Source organism: Lampetra planeri, chromosome 2 (genome assembly GCF_965212315.1).
Source record: "Lampetra planeri chromosome 2, kcLamPlan1.2.h2, whole genome shotgun sequence".
Classification (NCBI taxonomy): domain Eukaryota; kingdom Metazoa; phylum Chordata; class Hyperoartia; order Petromyzontiformes; family Petromyzontidae; genus Lampetra; species Lampetra planeri.
In genome coordinates this window covers 28,276,939-28,303,122 of record NC_136108.1, presented here as the reverse complement: position 1 = coordinate 28,303,122, position 26,184 = coordinate 28,276,939, and the positions used below count along the sequence as shown (strand labels likewise).

The 26,184-nt window shown below is 42.9% G+C and overlaps 1 protein-coding gene across 1 annotated transcript in view; it reads left to right on the top strand.

The window, feature by feature from the left end:
* The window catches only part of LOC144730876 (adhesion G protein-coupled receptor B3-like), a 196,335-nt gene that overhangs the window by 44,309 nt on the left and 125,842 nt on the right, over positions 1 to 26,184 (top strand). The window contains exon 3 of the mRNA XM_078611678.1: positions 17,380 to 17,487. Coding sequence (XP_078467804.1) covers positions 17,380 to 17,487 — 108 coding nt within the window. The remainder of the gene's footprint in view (positions 1 to 17,379; positions 17,488 to 26,184) is intronic.

Below are 26,184 nucleotides of genomic sequence, written 5' to 3'. Positions count from 1 at the left end.
GATTTAAAGCTTTCGTGACTGCAGGGATTCATCTTCTTGGTTCTTTCGGTAAAGTCACGTAGAAGGGAAGTAATAAAATAATAAAAATAAAACATAATAAAATAATTCTCACTATTTTATTATGTTTTATTTTTATTATTTTATTACTTCCCTTCTACGTGACTTTACCGAAAGAACCAAGAAGATGAATCGTTTCTCTGATACTTTAATTGGGGTTTTCCCATCTTAATCCGCCGATGCCCTTTCAGTGAACTTTAACCAAGTTATGGAAATTAGGAACGTTGTTAAATCGTGCAAGCTTACTCCATCTCCAATCAGCCAGGTTGCACTGTGGTTACAGTGTGCAACTTTAAATCAAATGGTTGCGAGTTTTAATCTCAGTGGGAAGTCACATTCCATTGAAATGTTGCGTTATCAACACAACTCAGGCTGTTGATGGAGATGAACACCATCCCATGCCCATTTGAGAAGGGACACATTATAGGCCGAGGGAATCGGTTGGACCACATGAGATGTTGAATGTAAAATGTGAGATGCTAGGACTCCAGCAGGTGAATCAAAATGTCTCGTATTTTTCACATTCCTAGCTATCCTACGCATATTTATTTTAGACTGCATTCACTCTGCATCAAATAATGGCTCCAGAAGTTGATGTCGCAGAACTACTTCTGAGGTCACTTCCGTAGGTCTCTTTATCCACACCCAGGGCACGCCTTCTCGCGCCATGCAAAGAACGTTCCTCGCCTGCCAATCAAAACCAACATTTCTAAGTTCTTGGAGATAGATTTTCAGTTAAAGGAAATGCAACACCAAATCGTTTTACAACGTGTGGCTGTCCAGGTTCAATCCCAGGATCTCAGCAGTGTTGTCTCAGTTAGTCCGACTCCTGAGGCATCCAGCCACCTCGGCCAAATTCACAACCTTAACAAAATTACTTTGGTGATTTTTTTTTAGAGGCCAAGACGTTGGCACCTTTTCCCAAAATGTTGGATTAATTGTAATCGTCTGCCAAAACTTGGGTCAGGCCCTGGTCGATTTGACTTTGACTCCTGGTGTAAACAGCTAAAGCTATTTATTTGGCTTGTATATGCTTTGTTTTCTAAACGTGGGATTTAGACATCACAAACTACATTCATTATCATTGCACAATTGAATGTGTTGTCTTACTAATCTCCTTCTAAAATGCATAATTCAATGTTTTTGGGAATATGGGGGAGGTATGCTCGGATACTACCCATTTCAATCAATCTCTGCCCCCATACACTCATGCAATACATTATTACATAATCCGTGCGCCGTCGTGTGGTTACAGCATACCTTGAAACATTGTGTTAATTAGGATTTAAATAATAATACGATTAATTAATTTGCCATGCTTAACAGCAATGTCACACCAAGTGCTCAGCCACATTAATCATTCGCACCACTTCGTGTTTTGTTTTCAAGTTGTTTCTGCAACGCAGCATGTATTCCATTCGCACATTTGGCACGGGGCTTGCGCTAGCCTGCTTTTGACAAACTGAAAGGTAATGCAGCGGTTGTATTTATGCCAAAACAAGTAGAACTTTGAAGATAATAGAAAAATATATGTGATGTATCGTGCTGTTAATGAATGTCCCTTTTAAGAAGACATGGTGTGTGAGATGGCCAGACTGGTCATGGCTCAAGGCGGTGAGCCCACGCCGCTGAAATCCGCGGCTCAATTACATGTTTCAGCCACACGGGTTTAAACTGTGTTCTTACGTATAAGGCTCAAAGATGATTTCATATGAAAGTCATCGCACGGAATTTTAAGTTTTCACTTAATTTGGCTGCCATCCAGAAAACATTTCGTTGCAGCAGGGTTTTTGGAACAGTATGGCCCTGGGTGTGTGGTCAACTCAAGGGATATATGTTCTTTAACACTTGCGGTAAGGCAGAATGGATGCTTCACCTGGTGACATGGTAACGATAGCGCAATAAACATTTAATTAGGGAAATAACCTTTTTAAAAAAAATATGGGAAGATAATGGCTGATTTGGACAATTGTTTTATTAAACGCAGAATGCCAAGTTTCACAATGTTTTCCATCTAAAATTAATTAAGGTATTCACTCAATTTTGATGACTCTAAATGAGAAAGTATGCCTAAAACATCAATACTCCATGCAGCATTGATTATTACCATATGCCATTTATTATGCCTGCTTTGAATGCAGCCAAGCAAATGCAATTTTTTTTCCAATCTCATTATCTTGGGCACCATTTGGAGTAATCATTGTCCTTATTTTTCTCGCAAAAGCCTTCTTGGATTTTCTAAACTCGTTTGCTGAATGGTACTCCTACTTTGGATGTTCGGCCAGTTAAGAGAATGTGGGTTAAAAACCTACAATGGGGGTTAAAACCTACATTCTGTACTTCCCTCGACAGAGAGATCTGTGTGAATGCATCTTCACGCCAACATCAGAGGGGTTAATTGGTAACACAAAATGGTTCCTGTCAAGTCACCAGTTATAGGATTACAATCTCATTTCTCATCTTTAAAAATTAAACACGACATGCGGTGCACACCCTCCAATGCCAAAGATCAGATAGGAGAATTTATATATTTTTTATTGAACCCTTGATTTCTTTACTTTTGCACTCCTCTGTTCTCTTGCTGTATTGACACTGCTTTAATAAGCTAACAAAGGCTTAAAGGGATTTTTTTCTCACTAGCCCGATCAAGGACTTGCCAATGACGGTGGCTTAGAGGTCCATTGATATTAAGTCCATCCCTTATAAAAGCGAAAAAGGCACGCAGATATTTCAATAAATCACCGACATGGTGGTGATCTGCTTCAAAGGGCATTTTAAAACACTGAACTGTCCTGTGATGCCCTCTCTCTGACCTGGTTTAAAAGAGAATCGTATATTTCCTTTTAAAATATTTTTTTTCACGGAAATATCATAACCTTACTGCTTAAAAAGAAGAACAAAAACAAAGGCTTGCAAATGTCCCGGTGGTTGTGGTGGTTTCTCTGTTGATAGTGGTAGTGCTGGTGGTGGTGTTGATCTTGATGGAAGAATTAACGCCCATGGTGCTGGTATTTGCCTTATGGATGGCAGCAGTTGTAGTGAAGGTGGTGGTGGTGGTGTTGGTTGAGGGTAGTGGCTTCAAAAGTGGTGGGAGCAATGTTTATGGTAGTGGTGTTGGTTGTAGTGGGGAGCGGTGGCGCAGCGGTTAGCGCACTGCCCTACAAACACGACGATCCAAGTTTGAGTCCCGCTCAGAACCAATAACAATTGTGAATATTTGCACCAGTCCTGCGCCTCTCCTAAGTTGACTCAAACTCAACTGATTACTGGGGAGGCAAAGGCGGCCGGGCGTGGTGTTGGCCATCCCCCACCCCCTCGTGTTGCTGTACCAGCCTCCATAGGTGCTCGCTAACAGCACTTGCTCTAAACGTGTGTTAAGGCTGTAGTCACCAATGCTCACTGCACCGATGAGTGCCTGCAATGCGTTTCCCCTTGTTTACTGGGAAATCAGATCGCAAATGCCCAAACAAGCTGTTAGGCTACACTTCATTGGTGTCCTGCGATAGTACAGATGTTGTTCAGTACACTAGGCGAAGCTGGCTCTTTGATTAGCCACGCGTGGTGGACGGATTGATGCACATCACATTGCCTCGGTTCCACAATTTCGTTTCAGCAATCAATTATTTTCTATGAATGTCGCGGTGAATAGTATCGCCTCTCTCGTGGCTGCGGGGATCGACGAGAACCAATTACGTGCGACATATACGACTTGAAGAACAAAACGCACCTCTTCTCTCACGCACGCAAAATCCAATGCGTGTATCCGTGAACTCAAGCATCCAATATTACTCGAACAAGCGATGCATTTTGCTCCGCCCTCAGTGGGCACGGTCATTGTAGCGTCAAAATGAGCGAGCTTTTGGACAAAACAAAAAATCATTCCATCTGCGAGCCCCTTGTGTGAACCGAAGGGACACATCCTTTAAGAATATTCTCGCCCGTTGGGTTGAGCAAAGGATTGGGGAAGGGCACGGGGAGTAGTGGGAAGCGCATGACCCGCGATACAACACGTCCAGTACAAGTTGTTGGGTCACCCGTGGCCACACCAAAAAAAAAGTGGCTTTGTTCGCAAGGAACGACCATTAGAATCGCGATGGGGCCACACAAAGACATCCCCCACGTTGCTTTGCAGTCTCCAGGTTCTTCACGTTGCACCTCCGGTCTCAGGTCACGCGATCTCTCTCTCTCGCTCTCTCCTGCAGACTCAGCTGGAGTGTCTCTGTAGCTGGAGGCGCGTTTCTGAAAGCGTTCGAGCTGTATAGCCCTCATTAAAGTCCATTCGTGCTGGGCTTTTTGTATTTTTGGTGGGGGCGGTAGGTGTGCGTGTGCGGAACTTGGTAGTGGAAGTGCTCCACCTCTGGACTTTAAAACCGCAAACCGACTGATTGTGAAGCCTCCCGTGATTCAATTACAATTCTGAAATGTCAAACTATGACAGGGGGCGGGGGGGGAATTGAAAAAAAATCAATAAAAGCTGCATAGGTCCCACTGGCTGGTTGGCTCCATTGCCTGTGCTGCCACTGCTGCCAGCTTGCACGTGGCGAGTGGTATTGAGTGCAGCAGCAGCGCCTGTGGTTGATGTAAAGTTGATGTAAGGTGCGGTGTCACCCCATCTCTAGGGGGGTGGTTGTCTCAATCACCTGCAGGTTTCTCAACAAACGATCGCGCGCCATTGGAAAGTTCACAATTTCTCGCCGCTCGTTTTGCCCCTGCGGCTGAGACCACGCGGGCATTCATTAAAAAAAACCCCACCGTGGGATTTCCCATCGCCCACTCGTCATTCTGTTGGAGACCTCAGCCGAGCCGAGCGAGAGTTTGGTTAACTCCTATTCGGAGCGATGACGATGGCGACACTCGTGAGCGTTTGTAAATTGCATTCGGGTGTCTTGGTTAAATTTGAAGGCCGTAACTAATTATCTCCGAATGGCTGGGCCGCCTTTTTCACGCAAGCCACTGGCGTCGTCTGCTCTCTGTCTCTACGAGCCGATTGGCGGACGCTATAACACAGCGGGCCGATCAATCGAAGTCATCGCCTTTTGCCGCCGTTTGCAGGATTTGGCTTTTTGCGCGATCGATGGTTGTTGGTCAGGCTTGATGGAAAGTGATACACACACACCACCACCAAAACACATTTTGTCTACTCGCTCTGCCAGTGATGTGAAGTTGTAGACTCGGTTTAAATAACAGAGCCACCATGCAAACACAGAAGCGGGCGGAGTCGTTGTTCGACTGAAAATTGACAGTGGAGCCCTCTAATACGTTGCACCGGAATGCTGTTTTTTTCAGTTCAAAACCCCTTCGGGGCAGCAATGCAAGGCACTTGTTCAAGTGAACTTCATTCACAGTGCCTATAATTAGCCTTCCACAGAGGACCGCTGTGTTTTGTAACATGTATTGAAGGTCATAAAACAAGAGTCCGAATTGAGTTTCAGCCCTTTGATAAGAACGCGATGTTCATTCGTCATGGCCCATGGCTAATCGATGTCTAGGAGATGTGCCCTGTGACACGCAAAAATTGCGAAACGTTTCAAGCGGAGGTTATCAAGTTTTAGGTATTAAGATGGTCCCAAACGAATGCGTGCATATGGAAAATGAGCAGAATCTCGTACAGTACGGCATTGAGCAACTCCCGTAACAATTTTATTGCATCTTTTTTAACGTCCATTTTCTTTTGTCGAGCTGTTATAAAACTGCTGATGCCAGCAATGAGGAGTGCAGCAGTAAAATAAACAATGGAAGGGAAATAGTTCCTTCCCCGCATGAGTTAACACACTATCTCAATACACAGCATGTCTGTGCAAAATTACAGCCAGAGCAATAAAACACTCCCTTGTTGTTGCAGGAGTTCATAGACTTAAGAAAAATGAAATAGTAAAAAAAAATGACGACAGACAGATGGAGAGAGATTCTAAACGACGGTTGTCATAAAGGTATAACAAGAATAGATTAGAAATTGACACATTGGCCAATGTATCACACATTCTGGAGCGAGAGAGATACAATGTTAATTGTTTCGCTTGAGTCTCTGTTCACCAAACCTCGCTACTGTTCTTTTAAGAGGTTTCTACCAAGGTTTCACAGCGTACGGGGCTGCCACGCTTGCTTTGCGTAATCCCAATCGAGTGATTTTGCGGGTAATCATGAGCGGAAGTTGCTAGCATGTTTTTTGTCTTCAAATAACATCGTATACAGTACGTATTTCGTTTTTTTATGAAGAAAAAACAATGTGCCTGACTTGCCTTCATTAGTACTAAAGAGCTTCGGAGGAAAGTCATTGAGGCATGAATGGCATCGCGCTGAACAGAGTTCGTGACTGGAATGTCTACGCAGGGTTGGTGACAAAAAAAACATCTCCAGCGTGGAGCCCTGCTTTGCAGATCACTAATTGCCTTTCTCCTCCTCCCTACATTTCCGGGACATTTATGATGCATGCGTTTAAAGTAAGGGCCCCGGTTTTGTAACGAAATGTGGCAATTAGATTTATTTTTGGTGCTGTCATTACTTAAAACGATCAGTTTAAATATCGTTCAAGCGAATGTGTTTATTTGCATTAATCTGTTGAAAAAATAGAAATTATATTTTCCCACAACAGCCGTGCATTTCATTTGTTCAATTGGCAGAGGAGTAGTTATGTTTAAAGTAGAGCAAGATTTTTGCCGCGCATTAAATCTATACATACGGCATGATTGTAAACACAAAGGCTTAGTCAACTACGATATGTAGGCTCATGTGGGTTGAGCAACGATCGCTGGCTGGGGTTGATAGAAGATTTGACAAGCTCAATCTCACCCGCATCCGACGGGTGCCGCAAGAACCTCTACCCCAAAATTGTCTTCGAAAAAACCGTGACACAAGAACGCGAGACGCATTAACCAGCAACAACAACAACAACGACAACCTGCAACACCATCATCATCATCATTAACACTGCCTCAACAATTAATACTGTGCCGTACTTTTTTGTTCGTTTAAACGGTCCTCCTTCGTAGCGGGGAGAGGACGGTCAGCTTGTTCGACTGACAAAAGAGACAACAGTTTTCAATGGTCGTGATGTAAGAGCACTCTGATGGAGGAGACAGGGCGGCTCAAGGGTCAGACGCGCTGAGCCGCCATTACTGAGGTCCTTGGTTTGGATCTAGGCAGTCACCCGTGATTAAATGGGCTCTCAAGTGTAACGAGTTTGACGGGTCCTCCGTTCATTTGCCAGTGACTCTGCGGCCGTCTGGAAGGCTCTTCCTTCCGATATTGGGAAGCCACTGGAGCTACGAACTTTTACATCATCTAGATTGAAAACTCATTTGTTTAGAACTGCTTTTTGTGTTTAGTTTGTTGGCCTTCCCCCGCACCTCCGATTAGCGCAGTTGGATACGTACAGGGCGAAAGAAGTTCAACATACATACAAAAAACATGCAAATTTGGGTTTCACTATATGGTATTTGGTTGATTTCCAACTCTGAGAAGGATGGACTATCTAATTAAATGTGGGTGTTCGTTTAAATTGGTGACATTCCTGCTCTTGAGAGTTATTTATGTACCCTAATCTCGCAGCACAGCCGTTTCAAAACAATGGTGCAAGTTTATTTAAATCCCCCCTCCCCCTCTGTCCACCCAGCGGTTTAAATTGATAAACCACAATTTAGTCTATCGGCAGGTCTCACGTTGTCGGGTAAAGTGTGGGTATTCCTACCCCCTTTCAGAGGTCTGGCTCGCGTGGCAGAGCAACCCAAACGACTCTCCAGAGGGAGCTGGCTCTCTCTCAAGAGCTCATTTCTTTAGAACTGCTTGTTGTTGTGTTCACTTTATTGTTGTTGTGTTCAGTTTGTTGTCCTTCCCCCTGCACCGCTGATTAGTATGGTTGGCTACGTAGGTTGTGAAATAAGTTCAACATACAGGACTCCTCTACTTACGAACGAGTTTGGCTCCAGAAGTCTGTCGATTCCAAACGTGTTTTACGGCATGTACACTTAAAAGTTGTATAATCTCCTGTAGATATAGATGCCACTGGTTCTTCATGTCCTGCAGATATAGATGCCACTCGGTCTACATGTTCTACAGATGCAGATGCCACTGGTTCTTCACGTTCTGCAGATGTAGATGTCACTGGTTCATCATGTTCTGCAAATGTAGATGCCACTGGTTCTTCATGTTATGTAGATGTAGATGCCACTGGTTCTTCACGTTCTGCAGATGTAGATACCACTGGGTCTTCATGTTCTGCAGATGTAGATACCACTGGTTCTTCATATTCTGCAGATGTAGATGCCACTGGTTATTCATGTTCTGCAGATGTAGATGTCACTGGTTCTTCACACTCTGCAGATGTAGATTCCACTGATTCTTCATGTTATGTAGATGTAGATGCCACTGGTTCTTCATGTCCTGCAGATGTAGATACCACTGGTTCATCATGTTTTGCAGATATAGATTCCACTGGGTCTACATGTTCAGCAGATGCAGATGCCACTGGTTCTTCATGTTCTGCAGGTGTAGATACCACTGGTTATTCACGTTCTGCAGATGTAGAGGCCACTGGCTTTTCATGTTCTGCAGATGTAGATGCCACTGGTTCTTCATGTTCTAAAGATGTAGATTCCAATGATTGTTCATGTTATGTAGATGTAGATGCCACTGATACTTCATATTCTGCAGATGTAGATACCACTCATTCTTCATGTTCTGCAGATGTAGATGCCACTGGTTCCTCATGTTATGTAGATGTAGATGCCACTGGGTCTTCACGTTATCCAGGTGTAGATGCTACTTCCCTTTGGTGCTCGTGTTTCCTCTCTACTCTGTTCTCTTCATAAATCAACTTATAACAGGCAATAGCATCGTGAACATTTGCCGACACTCAAGTAAACCTTTAAGTTTTTTGGTCCTTTGGATTCAAAACAAGCCAGGCAGAAATGCTGGGAATTCTGGGTAATGACATTGAACAAGCAACGCCATATATTTTGCGACGAGTCTTGAACAGGCAACTGGACATACGGACAGGCTTGTTCGTATCTATGAAAGTTCATAAGTCGAAAATTCGTAAGTAGAGGAGTCCCTGTACATACATACAAATGTGGGCTACACTTTACTTGGCCTCTAAAGGGATCCCTCTCGTGGGAACCCTTCCACCATGAGCAGGGCTGAGCATGCAATTGCAGGGCTGCCCCCTTTACCTTTTTATTCGACAGCGTGAATCAAAAAGTCAGGACACATAGGGTTATTACGTTTATAAACAAAAAAAATATCACGAAGAGTTATTTCATTTCTTTTAACAAAAATGTTTAACTGGCTTGCGTTAATGCGTGCATGAATTCCCTTTTGAAATGAGTTGAGGGCTTGTTTAATATTACAAGGTGTCGTCTTTGAACGTTCATCAATTATCCTCCGTCTCAATTCGTTCACGGTTCTTGGTCGAGTTTTGTTATCGATGGATTTGAGGTGACCTCCACGGGAATAATAAGAAGATGCTATATATTAATAATGATAATAGATAAAATATTAACTTAAAGAATAAACAACTAAAATGTTTTGATGCCAGTGTTAAAATAAATGAAATAACCTTTTGTGTCCTGACTTTTGGGCCACCCTGTATATAGACTGTACTGTATTGGCTTGAGTGACATGCGACAGACATATCTCTCCAGAAGCGCCTGCGGGAGAGTGCTGCCCCTCGAGTGCGTATAGCATCACTGAAGGGGTTCTCCAAAATAGTTCTGTTAAGTCCCCTTCAGTGGGCCATTCTCTTGCAAGGGGTGATGCATTTGGTCTGCGAATGTTCCGAACGGGATCGTCATCTCATGGAGTGACGTCGAAGGCACAGATTTGGGGGGGGGGGGGGCTAAGGAAAGTCAAACACAAACACTGATACCAGTAACAGATGAGTTAACGTTATTGCATTGGCAACAACAGTTCATGTGTTTGTTGTTGGCAAGATTTGATCAGCTTTGAGTTTGTCTTACAATTGCGAAAACATACATCTCTGCTTGTTTCAGTGACAAGTTTTCTTTTAATGATGATGATGAAAATTATGCTAAGATGATTATTGGCAACGTGGCCAGGTGAAGTGCATCATTCTGTACTTCCCCGGTCACACGGAACACACTCTGCGAAGTTAGAGCACTTGTACACAACGCAAGTATTCGACCATAGCGACATGTAACAAATACGAAGCAGACACGTGTCTCTTGCACCACAAGCAATACAATAACATTACATTGTAATTGGTCAGCTTATTGAGCCCTCTGGACCAGTGCTTTTTGCAGTGGCATTTTTTCTTTTGTTAAAGCAGGGAGCCCTCTCACTGGTTCCCACCTTTTGAATCCCAACAGCGGAGTGGCCTGGTGTTCAGCACGGGACAGAGACGTAGCAGCTTGTGTTCCCACGCAAGGGCTCATCTTGTTTTTCAAGAGGGCGAAAATGCAGCAATAGATTGCTTGCAACACATCGTAGGCTGGCTTATTCGGTGATGTTGTTTGTTTGGTTGCATGCGTATGCATCGACAACTAAGGGAAACTCTACAGCGATGCTGCAACATTTTTCTTATGAATGCGGCCATTTTCAGTCACAGCTATTTTCACGTGTAATGAGGCCACTTGGCTCAAGATTTCATTGCAATTCCGATCGCTGTCCAAACATGTGTCTCAGCAACCACATTACAGGCTCGTTGACATGATTGTGTGTGTGTTTTTTCTCTCCCACAAAGGTGAGATTGCTCATTTTGCTGTATTTGAACTTGAAAGGCATCGCCGTGTTTGCACCACTTGCTTACCCAAGGGTTCGTGAGCCATTTGCAGAGTGCAGTGGCGCATCAATGCAGCAAGGGGTTGCACTCCAGTGTGGCTCGTGCACCTACCCAAGTTCAAAGTTCATTGGGTCTCGCACAAATCCAATCCGTGGTGGGTGCTGTGCGCCCGTGTGTTTCTTTTAGCAGCCAATGGACCGAGCCAGATTGCATAAATTAAATATCCCACTGTGCTACTTTAGAGGGTTCCATTTTGTGCTTGGTTTATTTGCCCAAATGAAGTACACCGCCGAAAGACATGATACACTTTATTTATTCATTCATTCATTGATTTGTTCGTTCGTTCGTCCGTTCCTGCGGAGACTCCCGACGCGGAGAAGCAGCGGCGGCAGAGATGGCTCCCATTGTATCGGCCACTGAGATTGACAAGGATCCCTACACAGTGGAAACCTGGGTTGGTGGGGTGGGGGGGGAGCTAGGTGCATGGAGGATGAAATCACAGTGCAACAAACGCAATTATTTTCGTGGAAGTCCGAGTCGCGTGCAAATATAGAATTGATTCTTTGGTCTTAACGTCGTGGTGAATGTGGCCGCCTCTCGGGGCAGCAGGAATCGTGTACACCCATTGCGTAGAACGTTACACAAATTTAAACACGTGGGCATTTAAGAGTTGAATAATCGATGATAAATAATGAGTCTCGAGAATCTTTTCACCAGGGTCCTCCAGAACGATGTTTGGCCGATTCTTTATTGAGCATTTTTTTTCTAATGTGCAGCATAAAATCTTTGACACCCACGGTTGAGCCGCGATAACGCACGGACGATGGGCGACCGTGTATGCCAGGTTGCCAAGGGCACCTTTTGAGGTGGGGGCGGGGGGGCTGTGCTACGCTGTGAGCAGCAAAGAGCAATGCAGGAAAGACGTTGTTGTTGTTGTTGTGCGGTGCTTCATTGCTCACACGTCTGTGCTCACCCCGCCGGCATGGTGAAGTATGGTCGAATCACACCATGGACCCGCACGGCAAAGGGAGGCCTTCATCCAGAAAAAGAATCAGATCGTTTATTTAGACTGGAGGAATCCGATGAGCTACAGAGCTCTTCTTCTTGGTTCTTTCGGTAAAGTCACGTAGAAGGGAAATAATAAAATAATAAAAATAAAACATAATAAAATAATCCTCACGACGTTTCGGCCACAACGCTGTCTCCCCGACAGACATGTTCTTCACCTGAGGACGGCTGCTTGCGTTGTGGCCGAAACGTCGTGAGAATTATTTTATTATGTTTTATTTTTATTATTTTATTATTTCCCTTCTACGTGACTTTACCGATAGAACCAAGTACATGAATCCCTGCAGTCACGAAAGCTTTAAATCGAAATCTACAGAGCTCTTGTTCACAGAAGTCCAGTAGGTTTCACATATGAACAAATGGCTGCACATGCGGATAGAAAGTGACGACTCTTAAAACTTTGTAGAGATGATCCGGCAACCTGCTTGCTGTGCGTTCTCCTGCAGGAATTAAATCTCAGTTTGGTTACCTTATGAATGTGATTGGTCAGCTTTGATCCACCACCACCAACCTCCACATCACTGGAATATTATAGACCCGTACACATATTTGTCAGCCCATACGGTTTACCCGTGTTCTTGGACAGGGACATTTTTAGTTTTCAGGTCCATACGGCGTACAGCCGTTTGAAAACGGGCAACATTTTTTTGTATCTATTTGTTTGTGTTTCTCCCTCGTGATGAGAATTTGTAGGATGAACGTTGAGGTTTATAAGGGGCAAGGGGTGACCAATAAGGTCTGAATTGGTCTGTAATAAGCTAGGCACTGATAAGGGGTTGACAGGTATGCGTACACCACATCCAGCCATTGCTTCGACAACTTAAGTAAACATTATACAAATTACTTTAACACTACACTCGCGCAGGGTACTGTTTTCAGTTGAATTCGTAATTTGTTTATTTAAAGGAAACATACGTAAGTATTTTTTTTAATTATTCAAGTTTTCTCAATTTTATTAAGTCGAAGTCAAAATGTCTCCTCGTTTGAATGAGTGTTGGGGCAGTGCCCACTTTCCCTGGTATCCCAGGAACCAGTTTTTTTATTTTATTTTTTATTTTATGTTTTAGTTTTATTATTTTATTATTTCCCTTCTACGTGACTTTACCGAAAGAACCATGAAGATGAATCCCTGCAGTCACGAAAGCTTTAAATCGAAATTTAGGAGCCAGTTTCTCATGAGAAAGACCGCCGTTGACTTCCCAGCAAGCGGTAATCGTGTTACCGATCACAGAGGGGATGATGGGCTGGGTTGACCATTGACACGTGGATCCGAGCTCCCGAACCTTGGCACACTAGGACCAGCAGAGCGCGGGGTTCGTCGACACTGTGAAGCACCGAGGGTGGATGTCTTCTTCATCGCTGTCCATGCCCACCGGTTGGCATGTTCATGACGAGTCCAAGCGTCTTCGGATTGTGTGTGCTCGGGCAAAGCGTGAGCGATCTCATCTCTCCCAACTCGTCCGACCGATGTGAATGAATCGTCTAAATCCTCGTCAAAAAGAGAAAGGCCCCTTTGCCCGCCGTGACGTGGGCGCAATATGCAGGGAGAGGCTTTCGCTTTAACTTTATGCTCAGCCGATCCTCTAAGAATGCAGAGAGCAGCCTCCTCCGCGTAGACGCACGGCAGAGCCGGCGAGGGTGTGCGTGTCTCGGCCCACAAAATAATCGCACGCGTGAAAAAAATTACCGTGACTCATGCGCACGGTAATCGCAGGCGGCGCCCTGATTTCAACAAAGGCGAATTGTGCCAGAATGCACGGTAACATTATTTCGTTCGATACTCTGCTGTCAATTGGCAAACAAAGCTATTTTTTGTATTCAGCTCATGGCCTTTATGAGCCACCGTGTGCGTTGTGCATTGTGCATTCTGCCACTTTATTAAATAAAATTACAAATATATAAAGCAGTTGAGGAGGATCCTTACTTTTTTCTAACTGGATAGCTTCATGAAGTATTTGCTTTATGACTACGCCGTGTGCTGTTTTTTAATACGCTGTTCTTTTAATGCAACTCGTGCCAAGCTATTCTAAAACAAGTGGAATAATTAATGCTATTCCTCGAGCAAATTACACTCTAAAATGCAATTGGTTTTAAGACAGACTCTGCGATAGAACTACTCCATTCCACATATGATTACAACGCTGCAAGTACGACGTGGGTGCAATGCACTCTGGCAAACCTGCATTGGGTCAGACGGGTAGTGTTTTAAATGGCTTTGTCTCCTATGACTGGAGTCTACCCAAAGGATCTGACACTGAGAACCAGGGATGTCCTGCAGAGACCTTAGTTTGAAGTAGAGTTCTACATTTGGATGTTTGGCCAATACTGGGCAGTGGTGGCTTTGCACACGGCCTGTACCCCAGCACTGTGGAAGCAAGGGTTGATGAATCGCACAAATGTCGTGAAACGCCACAATCCATCCAGCTCCTTCACATGAGATCATCCCATCGCTCCATCTCCATCGTGGTCACCTCTTGAGCAGATTATGTCTTTTGCCTGGTATTCCATCACCAGCCTTGACCATCAGCCATCATCATCATCCCTTCTAGCAATGTGTCCTGCCCAAACTCACTTTCCTTCAGTCAACATGACATCTCTGATTTGCATTTTCTCTCTGGTCCATGCTTTTCTCTTTCTGTCTCTCAGCGTAATCCCTGGTGCAACACCTCTTTATGCTTCTTTGCACAATATTCATTTGTATTCAGTGTTCTATACCGGTATCTATATAAATTATCCATGCACTCGACTGAAAAATTAGTTTTTTTACACACATTGATATATTGCTCTTCACTTTTAAGTTAATTGTCTCAATTTTGACTCCGATCCATCTTCAATCATTGCTCATGGTATTTTCTTGTGATCGCAAACAATTGTCACACACACACACGCACGCGCGTGTAAGGTGAAGGTACAGCCCTACAACTGCTTGCTCACAACCCTGACTGGCGGTAGAACCTCTCTACAAGTTCTAGATTTGAAGCTTTCGTGACTGCAAGGATTCATATTCTTGGGTTTTTTCGGTAAAGTCACGTAGGTAAAAAATTAAAATTAAGTGCGAGCTCAAGAGCCCCTCCAAACGTATAGTTGACATCCTGTTCCACGCCCGGCCAATTTATTTGGGAAGAAAAATGTATTGCAATGCAATATCCATACTGCGTTTTCTTTTTTCAGCGTGACTTAGAAATGGAAAGCGTTTATGTAGACAACCCGCTGCGTATTCCATCTCACCGACTGACATTTTTTTGTTAAACCGCTGCTGCATCAGATTCTGGTTCCAGGCGAGAAGGTAATTAAAGTCGCTCTTGATATCTACTACGATCTGTGCAGCAAAGGGCAGCAGATAACTGACATGGATTGACGTTTGACGTCATCGCAGTATCCCTGTCCTGTGCACAACATTGTAGTCCGTCCAAAACCTCGATAAATCCTTGCAGACTGAGTCTGTTCGAGAATTGTGCATTGCTGTATTGAAATGCTATTCACGTGAAGTTGGCATGACTCGGGTGCATTGTGGTATATCAGATATTAATGCAGGGAAACTGACACTAATGACTGTAGAAATTTATTTTTCATCATTTTATTATCAGCAATTGTCTATCCACTGCTGGATGAAGGCCTTTGCCAAGCCGTTTCCATCTCTCAAGGTCATGTGATGGGACGTCATGTTCCCCCCCAGGCCGAGTCGATTCCATCGCTTAATTTCCGCAATGGACATCCTCTTGGGCGTGTTCCCTGATTTTGGATGCCGCTCCGTCATTAGACTCGACCACCGTGTCATCATCATCATCCCTCGTTACACATCCGTGGCCTGGCCTGCCGAAGTCCACTCATGGTCCTTACTGTCCTTACCTCGTCTCCCCCACAATTCATCTTACTCCGGCACATGGACTGAACTTGGTATGGCAGTGGCATCAAAGAATATAGCTTTTATTCAGCCAAATGACAGCTGAGTTTTTTTTTTAATAGGGCACTTGATGAAAAATGGCTGTACTGCAGAGCAAATAGCCCTTGGGTAGTCACGTGACATATATTTATGACTTGATTGGAAGTTTCCATCTCGGTTGCCTTCTAGAGGAACACCAATCAACTTTGTCCAGTTTTGGGCAACATATTTCTTACAATAGAAACTAATGCGGTAACTGTTGCCGATGACGATGTCTGACAATAATTGCCCTGAAATAGGCCCCGAGTGCATCATGCCTTTTACAGGCACTTAGTGGAGTGCAAAGGTGGTAGCGTCGGTTTTGCAGCGATGAGCATGTGCAGTGTTCTGTCGTGACTGACACGTTTATCCTTTAGTTACCCTCCAGCTGTATCATTTTAGGTGCCATGAATGACATCGAAGCCTAAGACTATGGCTGGTAATCTGAACAATACCCAGAGGGCACATCAATACGATAAGGTGTACTATCAGTGCAATCTCATTTGACAAACAAGATGGAGTCACTAATGGAAAGCACAGTTAAGAAAACGTTACCACAACTATTCTTCCGTCTATGGCAGCTGTTATAATGACCGACATAAACGTTTTAGCATTTGTATTTTTTGACATTTCTACGTGAAAATACATTGAGATGTTAATTGCATTGCCCCATGGTTTGTGGAAACAGCGGTTGGTATTCAACCACTTCCCAAAGGCAAGCCCTTGCAGCCTTCTCCAAATCAAGATGCGCATGTTTATCAGCATCCTTCATTCAGATGTCATCTAGATAGTGTTCATCGGACGCGTTTGTTGATTACCAAACAGGCAAAGCTGGCCAATGGGCTATGGGGAAAGAGGAAATCGCACTGCAGCTTAATTGTAACTAACCATCAGATTCCACAACAATGATCTTCTTGAGGTGAACTTCAAGATTTTGTTAAAAAGGAAACTCGTGTCTCGGCCAATCGCAAGTTTTGCTTCAATCACCATCTTGCAACAGCCCTGAGTTTAAGTTTATGACTAGTGGGTGTGTGTTATCATCTGCCAAACCCAACGTAAAGACTCTTAAGTTATGCCTTTGGTGTATTCATTGTATTTGTTGACAAAAATAAGAGTAAGAGAGATATATATTTTTAAATACTACACAGAATGACACACCATTAACCGCATCGGCTTTAATGAACAGATTAAAACGCGATGATGCACAAAATTGCGAACGGCCGTGAATAACGCTGTAAAAAGGTTCATGTCGTGGTCGCTTCTCGTAGATTATTTAGATAATTTGCCTGCTATAAATTTCAACATGTTGAGCCACTTCGTTGAGCTATCATTTGTGGCCAGGTCACTTCTGAAAAAGAAGCTAAGAGCTCAGTGGATTGTACCTGGTAACATAAAAAATAGTTTCGTTTATTTCTATTTTTTGTTCTGTGATTTTCTTACCTTTTCTATACTATGCATTCCTGTCGTGTGTTTGTATTATTTGTTGTTGTAACATTCTAACCTGCCCCGAGTGTACTTCTGTGAACAAGAGCTGCACCGCTCATCGGATTCCTTCAGTTAAAATTAATATTCTTATTTTTGAAACAACTCTCCGCAGACTGGCTGCCTCTCCCTCTGACGGCCCCTCGGAGTCAAGGCCTTCGCTCGCTGGAGGTTCAAGGCAAGCGACTCCAAACACGGAGGCCATTCTCCTCGCAGCAGTACGGTCAGTCCCCCGGCTCCTTGCGAACAAATGCATCCAGGTCGGCTCCCATTCGCACCCACTCTGAATCAACAAAACGGCAGACACGCCAGGAATTTTGCCGTGTTTTGGGGGACAGTGGGCCACGGGGATGTAATGACGCATTCATTCGTTCGTCCGTTCGTTTGTTCGTCGAATGACACTTGATTGTGATGCTCACGGCACACGCGTCGAATCATGCGCGTAAGAATTGGCGCACATCAAGGCCTGACGTCAGCCGCGAGAGGCCACTACATTCATCCCAGTGTAAAAACTAATGAATTGTTGAAGTGAATTGGGAATTTTGAATCTGAATTGTGACATTTTCATCAAATGGCTGTGGTTGGCGGGGGGTTAATTATTTCTCCACGAATGCACTAGTGTTTCGTTTGCTAACACGCAGCATGGTGGAACCAGGGAGCGATGACTGGTGATGATGAATGCCTTTACCATTTAATTTTGAGGCCGGGTTTGGTAGATTGCGTTGGGTTTGTGAAACTCCCAAACCTGCTGGGCTTGCGAGGTGGCCAGGAGAAGATAGGCCGTAAAATTAGTTGATGGGCGTGTGTGTGGATCTGGTCGTATTATCCCCTCATGAGTGTGGGCATTCTCCAATCACTTTGATTTTCTCTGAAGCGAAAAAAAACTTCCCAACCATCACAATGCAGGGCCTTCCTGAAAGAGAGTCTCAGTGAGTTGATGGTCTCAACCTGGTTACCAACATTTTGTATTTTTTTTAAACCTAACTTTAATTTTGGTGTTTTACTTCATCACATTTCAAATTTCACAACTTAATATGTCGGTTTAATTCCCATGTGGTAAACACTCTTAGTAGGACGTCTAATCGTGCAACCACGAGTTTGGTTAAGCGGCCATTCGAATAAACTTCACAGGAAGTTGTGATATTATTTTCAAGTTGCCTTTCATGACATAATGACAGTTTCACTGCTGTGAGCGTTACAAACGGAAACGTCTTTGTTTCACGACAGCATGCTGACAGTGCCATTGAAAAACAATCGAGGCTCTGGTTAGCGAACTGCATGGTGAAACTGGCGAGCCGTTTGCCTTTTGGCGTTCTCTGGTTTGACACTTGAGAGACTAGGCCAGGGGTCGGCAACCAAAATAACAAGAAGAGCCATTTCTTTCCAATTCGGTACAAAATTCAGTATTTCAAGAGCCGCAATGCATTTATGTACATACTGTACATACGTACATATCGTCAAGAAGCAGCCCGTAAAGAGCCGCATGCGGCTCCGGAGCCGTAGGTTGCCGACCCCTGGACTAGGCCATAAAGAAGGCTGTCTCTGGTGTAGGCTAATCCTTTTAAAGACAATGCATCTATTATCAGAGCGTGTTTGTTTGCATGTTCACCACAAGTAGTTGATTCCTTGCAAATGTGGCGTTGGAACATCTTAACACCTATTCTTGGTTCTTTCAGTAAAGACACGTAGAAGGGGAATAATAAAATAATACAAATATAAAACATTATTGTTATTATTAATATAAAACATCATTGTTTTATATTTGTTCAGCTCATCAAAAATAAGAATAGGTTTTACCCTTTCTGGAAATAAAACAGGTGTTAAGACGCTGTCACCCCGACAGACCTGGTCTTCACCTGAGGACGGCTGTTTGTGTTGTGGCCGTAACGTCGTGAGAATTATTTTATTATGTTTTATTTTTATTATTTTATTATTTCCCTTCTACGTGACTTTACCGAAAGAACCAAGAAGACGCGTGTGCCTCCTTTACGAACCGCTTTGTCACGTTGTTTATTAAGGGCCCACCGACTCAAATTCACCAAATGCATTGCGGCTCTTGAAATGCATGGGGTTTTTTTTCACCGAATTTCGAAAAAAATTGCTCTTCTTGTTGTATTGGTTTCCGACCAAAATCAAACTCAGCTTGCCAGGGTCATGGCCCAGTGTGCTAACAACTGCGCCATCGCTCGCTCAGAGCAAAAATATAGAAGTGCAAATTGCAGGGCAGTCTAACATTCATCATTATCCACACATAGACGGCAGGGCACGATGACAGACAGCTATAGGTAGCAGCAGATGCCACTAAACACCAACGCAAATGAACAGCTGCTGGAATCGCAACATTGTTAAAATTGTTTAGGTCATTAATGAAACGGTGAGATCACTGATTCCTCAAATTAAACGACAAAAGTAACCTGTCAAACCTTTTCTCATTATTAGAAACCTGCACTGCGCTTTAGACTATTTTCCAAATGCAGTGGCATAATAACTCGGCTCCAAAGTCAAAGGACTACTACTGGGCCAGTGCAGAGTTTGGTTGCTTTTGTCAGGTGTTGCTTTGAAGGTAATTGAACGCCGGCAATGTTCAAAGGCCTTTGATTTGATGCATCTGGAAACACGCTCATTCCAAACGCGTCGTTTTGACAATCCCGCAAAGCACGATGCGTAGCTTCGTGCTGCACCGTCCCTCTCCCGCGTGCTGCAACGTAGACCTAAGAGACCGGTCTAATAGAACGCATAAAATAACGACTCAAACACAAAAAAAGGATCATCAAGGACGCACGCAAACTCCACTGATCTTTGCTTGTGGGCTGCAATACAACGGCCGCTTGGAGAATTCTGCTTGAGCGGGGTGGAGGAAAGGAATAGAAAACATGCGCCAGCCACAGAGCAGAGATGGCTGTAAGCTCCTGCTGCTGATTCGCAGAGAAAAGCAGTTTTACTTTGACACGTTGACAGGTTTTCAAAATGACACGTGTTCCCCCCCCCCTTCTTCCTCCTGCTTTCTTCTTGCATGAGAACTTGGAGGTCACAATGCGTTGCCGCAGAATGCATATTTAATATGCCTCTAATAATTGAAAGAAAAATGTTTCACGGCCCACCCAGGCACTCGCTATGCGCTCCGTCTCATCAATCCATCGCGGGGAGAGAGGAAGCAGATTTCATTCTGGACGCAGATGAGGAGGCCGCGCAGATGTGTATATTTTACGCACGTACATCCTTAAATAAAGATGCATTGGTAATTAATAATTGCATAGCGCTGGTGTTAATTGGTTGTTAATTGTCAATATCCAAAATAATGGCCCATTACCCTTTTATCACTGCTGGTGGGTTTCCTCATGAATGTAAGTCTCGCTCGGGATACAAAGGCGGTTGGCCGTAGTGCTGGCCACCCAACCCCTCGTGTGCATTGCCGGCCTTCATAGGTGCTGGCCAACTGCACTTTCCCCAACAGTGTCTTAAGGCTACACGGGGATTCATCTTCTTGGTTCTTTCGGTAAAGTCACGTAGAAGGGAAGTAATAAAATAATAAAAATAAAACATAATAAAAATAGAACATAATAATGATGTTTTATTTATTTTGATTATTTTATTACTTCCCTTCTACGTGACTTTACCGAAAGAACCAAGAAGATGAATCCCTGCAGTCACGAAAGCTTTAAATCGAAATTCTACACGGGGATCTTTGTCTTTTGCATTAGTAAATACAGTGGGTTCCACGTACTGTGCAATTAAGTATACATTACAGCATATGCACAAACATGACACACCACGCTAAAATAAATGCATTGATTACATGGCATTACACTATTAACTGAATCTCTGATGCAATACAGGATTGCATTTTATAAAACATTTATATTGCATAAGCAATTGATGACGTGCTGTGTTTTTTTTATTCCATATTTTAAAATAATGATTGATCTTGTCAATTAGTTAAATATGAATTATTATTGATGCATTTTTCACGAATTACAGCCTTGCTTATGTACAGTATAGCAGTAAAAAGTGAGTAGCATAATGCCATATTTGTAATTGTACTGTGCAGTATTTAAATAACTATCACACCGTTTCCTTGATTTGAAATTCTAATAAAAATTTAATTGCGTCCTTCAACGCAGTTCCCCTTTGACGAACATGTATTTTAAAGTCGTCCTCCATTTACATAACACTCGGACCAAGTCAACCAATGCATTTGCAATCAAATATTGATACGCGAATGATTATAATTATTACGGAGTATTTCTATTATGTTGTGTTCTACTCAAGTTAATTTTGGACAGAGGTCATCATCTATTTTGGCTTGCGAGCCCTTAGTGAAATGTCCACATTTATATGGCAGGGGCCAAGTTCATCCAAAGAACAACCAGTTGGACATCCCACCAGGGCTTGAACTCACAACATTCCGATTGTGAGCAGAGTTCTCGAACCGCAGTGCATCCCTTGCCTGTTCGGCCGAATGAAATCGTCACACTCAAATGCACGTCAAGATTCATTACATTCCTCAGCTCAACTCTCTTTAAATTAACATCACATGATTGCAAGGGGAAGCTCCATGTAGTTGTCCAATGCACGTGTCCGTTTCTTACGTCAGCAATCAGAGTTTATTTCAACATTTAAGGTCCGACCTATAGAACATATTTCACCACCTAAACAAGTGTACCACGTAGGACATGTTTTAAATAAAGTTAACTGATATTCGAATTTGTAGTCAGGAGTTGTCACGTGCTACCCTTCGTGTGATATATGTATTGCACAGTAAAAAAACTACCATACATTTGTATTAAAAATTTGACGTATTATGGCACTTTCTACAAACTAGTACACATTGAATTTCGATTTTAAGCTTTCGTGACTGCAGGGATTCATCTTCTTGGTTCTTTCGGTAAAGTCACGTAGAATGGAAATAATAAAATAATACAAATAAAACATACAGTAATGGCAACTCGCTTATTATTTTATTATTTCTATTCTACGTGACTTTACCGAAAGAACCAAGAAGATAGTACACATTGACCTCGTAGCTTTTAGAAAAAAACCACAATGCAACTGTGATTGGTCAAACATCCCAATGTTTAAACATTGTTAAACCTCAGCTGGATCTTCCTGAAAAGAACAATATTGGGACTTGGGCTTTCCTGGGTAAACAAGCAGCATCATGGTGACAGTAATCGTGGTGATGGGGTATGTTGGGTCTGGACTTGAGTGTTCAGTGCTTTGCTGCAGACCACTCACCCGGATGCCATTGCAAAGAAGATGTTGTGCGTGTACGTTATTGGCGTATACTTGTGCACAACATGATCTTCCGGGTGAGGCATTGTGCCACATGAATGCTTCGCGTGCGCAAGTCTTGCGCTGCTTCACGTCCGTGACACCATGACTTATGGGAGCATGTGGCCGTTCAATGATCAATAAATGCCAACTCGCTGCATTGCTAAAGGACATGAGTCTTTGAAGTAAAATGTGTGTGTGTGTTTTTTTATTCACAATTTATTTTTTTTACTTTTCGATTTCATTCATCTTCTTTTTTTTTCTCCTCCCGGTTGGACTGCCGGATTCAGTTACAGATCAAAACTCGATTCCATTATCGGAGCCCTCCCCGACTGACAGAATAACAACATCTGGGCAGGAAACATTTTTGAAAACAAGGCACCACAGGACTCTTGCCTGCGACCAATACAATCAATTTCTCTTACCAGCCTCGCAAAAGGCCCTGTTTTAAACTGTACGGTCGAGCAAAGTGCATGTCCTTCACTGTCACAAGTGCTGGCTTGGCATAATTTAGTGCAAATACCATTTTAATCACTGGTGATTTTGGTTGGGACTATCACATTCAGTGCACATGGAAACATTGCTCATGGCGTGAGTATACAGAATGTCTTATCCTAGGTGCCAGAAGGTGACTTTCGCTGCAATCCATCTCATATTTCTCATCACTCAAGGTTGTATAAGTAATGCAATGTAATACTGTATTGGATATTTTAACGGTAACCCAATATGATTGCCCGATTGATGTTGTGAATCCTCTCTTCAAAACAATGGGCAGTATATGTATGGTGTAGGTTTAACCTAGGATGTACCAACACTATACTATGATTGTTACAAGAGCGATGTGCATTGGTTTTTTGCTGTTCTTGCATTGACCCACGCTAGTGCTGCGACGATCATTCTTCCATTTTAACTGTTTCAAGATAAGTTTATAAAGAAAGCAATCATAATAAGCCGATCAACCATTACAAGGAAAATAGGGATATAATAATGAGCTCCTCTCACGATGCATTGAGATTCATTATTATAATTAAATTCATCAATAGGTTTTTTTTTTTGTAACGCTTTCCAACAAAGATAATTCGCGTTAATGCGCTATCTCTGTCCATCCGTTACTCTGCATTAGGATGATCCAAAACGAACAGAGTAGCAGCGAAGTTTTTGCTGCTACTCTGGACACATTCCAGAGAAAACCCGAGGCAAATCAGTCAAAGGGTTGCTCAACAAAAATTGGGCAACACAAAAACGGCGATGATGAAGAAACCTTTTTCGATCAAGGTGATGACATCGCGAGCCGTGAACACCTCTCAATCCGCCTTCCAATGGACGTCTTTGCGTGTGATGTCGATCTCCCAGTGTCGCACCTCATGCGCCGTGTGACGTAAACTCATCGTGCAGCTTGGAAGGTGCCGGTCAATCAGTTTCAAAAGACGATGCATATGTTATCCGAGCATGTTTATTTGCATGTTCACCACAAGTACGTGTGGTTAATGCAGACTTGATTCCTTGCAAAAGGTTTCTATTTGGTGTTTGAACATCTTAACACCTGTTTTATTGCCAGAAAGGGTAAAACCTATTCTTGTTTTTTTTAAAGCTTGGAAGGTATTGAACTATTGCCAATTTAATCATGTGTGCATGTTCAATATGCACGCTGCTAGGCTGGCTTAGAATGGGGATTATTGGCATGAGGAAATTAAACAACAGATTAGCACTGGATCCGCCTTTCCATCGTGGTCCTACATCGTTACACCTGAGACTAGCTTGTTTGCCCGTTATAGGACGGAAGCTGTAATATTTACGGGAAAATTGAGCAGAGTATAACTGTATCTTGTATAAATTTAAAACACTTCACTGCAGTTCACTGTAGCACTGTATTAATGGCAGTGAATCTTGCACAAGAGTATGTCATAAAACACTTCACTGCATTTCACTGTAGCACTGTATTCATGGCAGTGAATCTGGCACAAAATATAAGTTATAAAACACTTCACTGCAGTTCACTGTAGCACTGTATATAACTGACCTTCAATTTGTTCAAATTCACTGCTCTGATACTTTATTCTCTTCTGCTTTCGGTCGCTGGGGTTGAAATAAATTTTAAATTGATACAATATCTGGAAAATCACCGAGAAATGTATATTTTACCATAATGTAGAAGCATTAATTAGACTTACCTTTTGTCTCAAGTGCTGAAGAAATAAATAAAGACACCAAATCCATAGTCTTGGTTCTTTCGGTAAAGTCACGTAGAAGGTAAATAATAAAATAATGAAATACAACCATTTATTGTTTCCCTTTTATGTACCGAAAGAACCAAGAATATGAATCCCTGCAGTCACGAAAGCTTTAAATCGACACCAAATCCACTTTGTTGCTGCGTAGAATTATTTAGTTGATTAACTTTCAATAAAGAAACGTCAAACTTAAAGCGAATTTGCGAAAAAAATATATTTCCGCTCGACCTTCTGCGTGAGTGTAAAAATCCACCCGCTCATGAATATTAATGACGGGGGCGGGGGGCGCGGCATGTGGAGTGACGTCACGTGCGTTACACACAAACAGGCATTTTTGGCTCATATTATACCTGATATTCCTCAAATTATACGAGCAGGTTTACACCGAAAAAATCATGCTGACAACACATACGGCGAAATGGATGTGGCGTGCGAAAATAATTCCACGGATAAAAAAGAAAAATAAGCGTTGCCCATTCCCCGCGATCCTCCAACACAGCAGTGAGGTTTATTTCACTGCCCGTCACCTGTAATTCGTTATTCCTCAGCACTGCCAGTTTCTCTGAGGGCTTGCTGGCTTCGTTCGCTGACAAGTCGCCCAAGCCGGTCGGCTAACCCGCACACAAATTTTGTAATGACATCTCCCCCCCCCCCCCCCATTTTTTTAACCTTGAATAGGTTTGAAGTTCAGCCATGCCTTCTGCATCCAATGTCACGTGCGTGCTGTTTTTTTTGATATGTTATGCATGCATTTACTTATTTTGAAAATGAATGATCATTCAGTTAATCAGGGGATTATTAATGCGCATTTGTTACGGTTTCTGTCAATAAGCATGAGTCGGCTTTGGGCATCCAATATGCCACAGCGTTTCTCATGGCAAGGCTATCAGCCAAAGTTTAACTCGTACCTTTCATTTTTTTTGCTCATGTCAGTTTAATCACTTAACTCTTTTTTTTCCTTTCCCCAGCATAACAAATTGCTGATGCCACCGAATTTCTTTCATCGAGTGTGACTTGAATAGCCTTAAAGTAAAGGCTGTTTATTAAAAATCCACGCTCAGCAAGTTAGCCGAGCTTCAGCCTTACTTTGAATTTAATTTAGAATTTTTTTTTAGTCTAATACGTGGGTATGAATATGCTAAGAGCAGGCAGCGTTTTATTATTATATAATTAAATACAACTTGCACGAAATGTAATTTAACTTAAAGCCTCATAATTAATTAAAGGGAATTGACTGTCCATCATTCAACTGGGGTGTGTGAAATTAGTGCTACAGTGAGGGTAAAAAGTATTTGATCCCCTGCTGATTTTGTACGTTTGCCCACTGACAAAGAAATGATCAGTCTATAATTTTTATGGTAGGTTTATTTGAACAGTGGGAGACAGATTAACAACAACAAAATCCAGAAAATTGCATG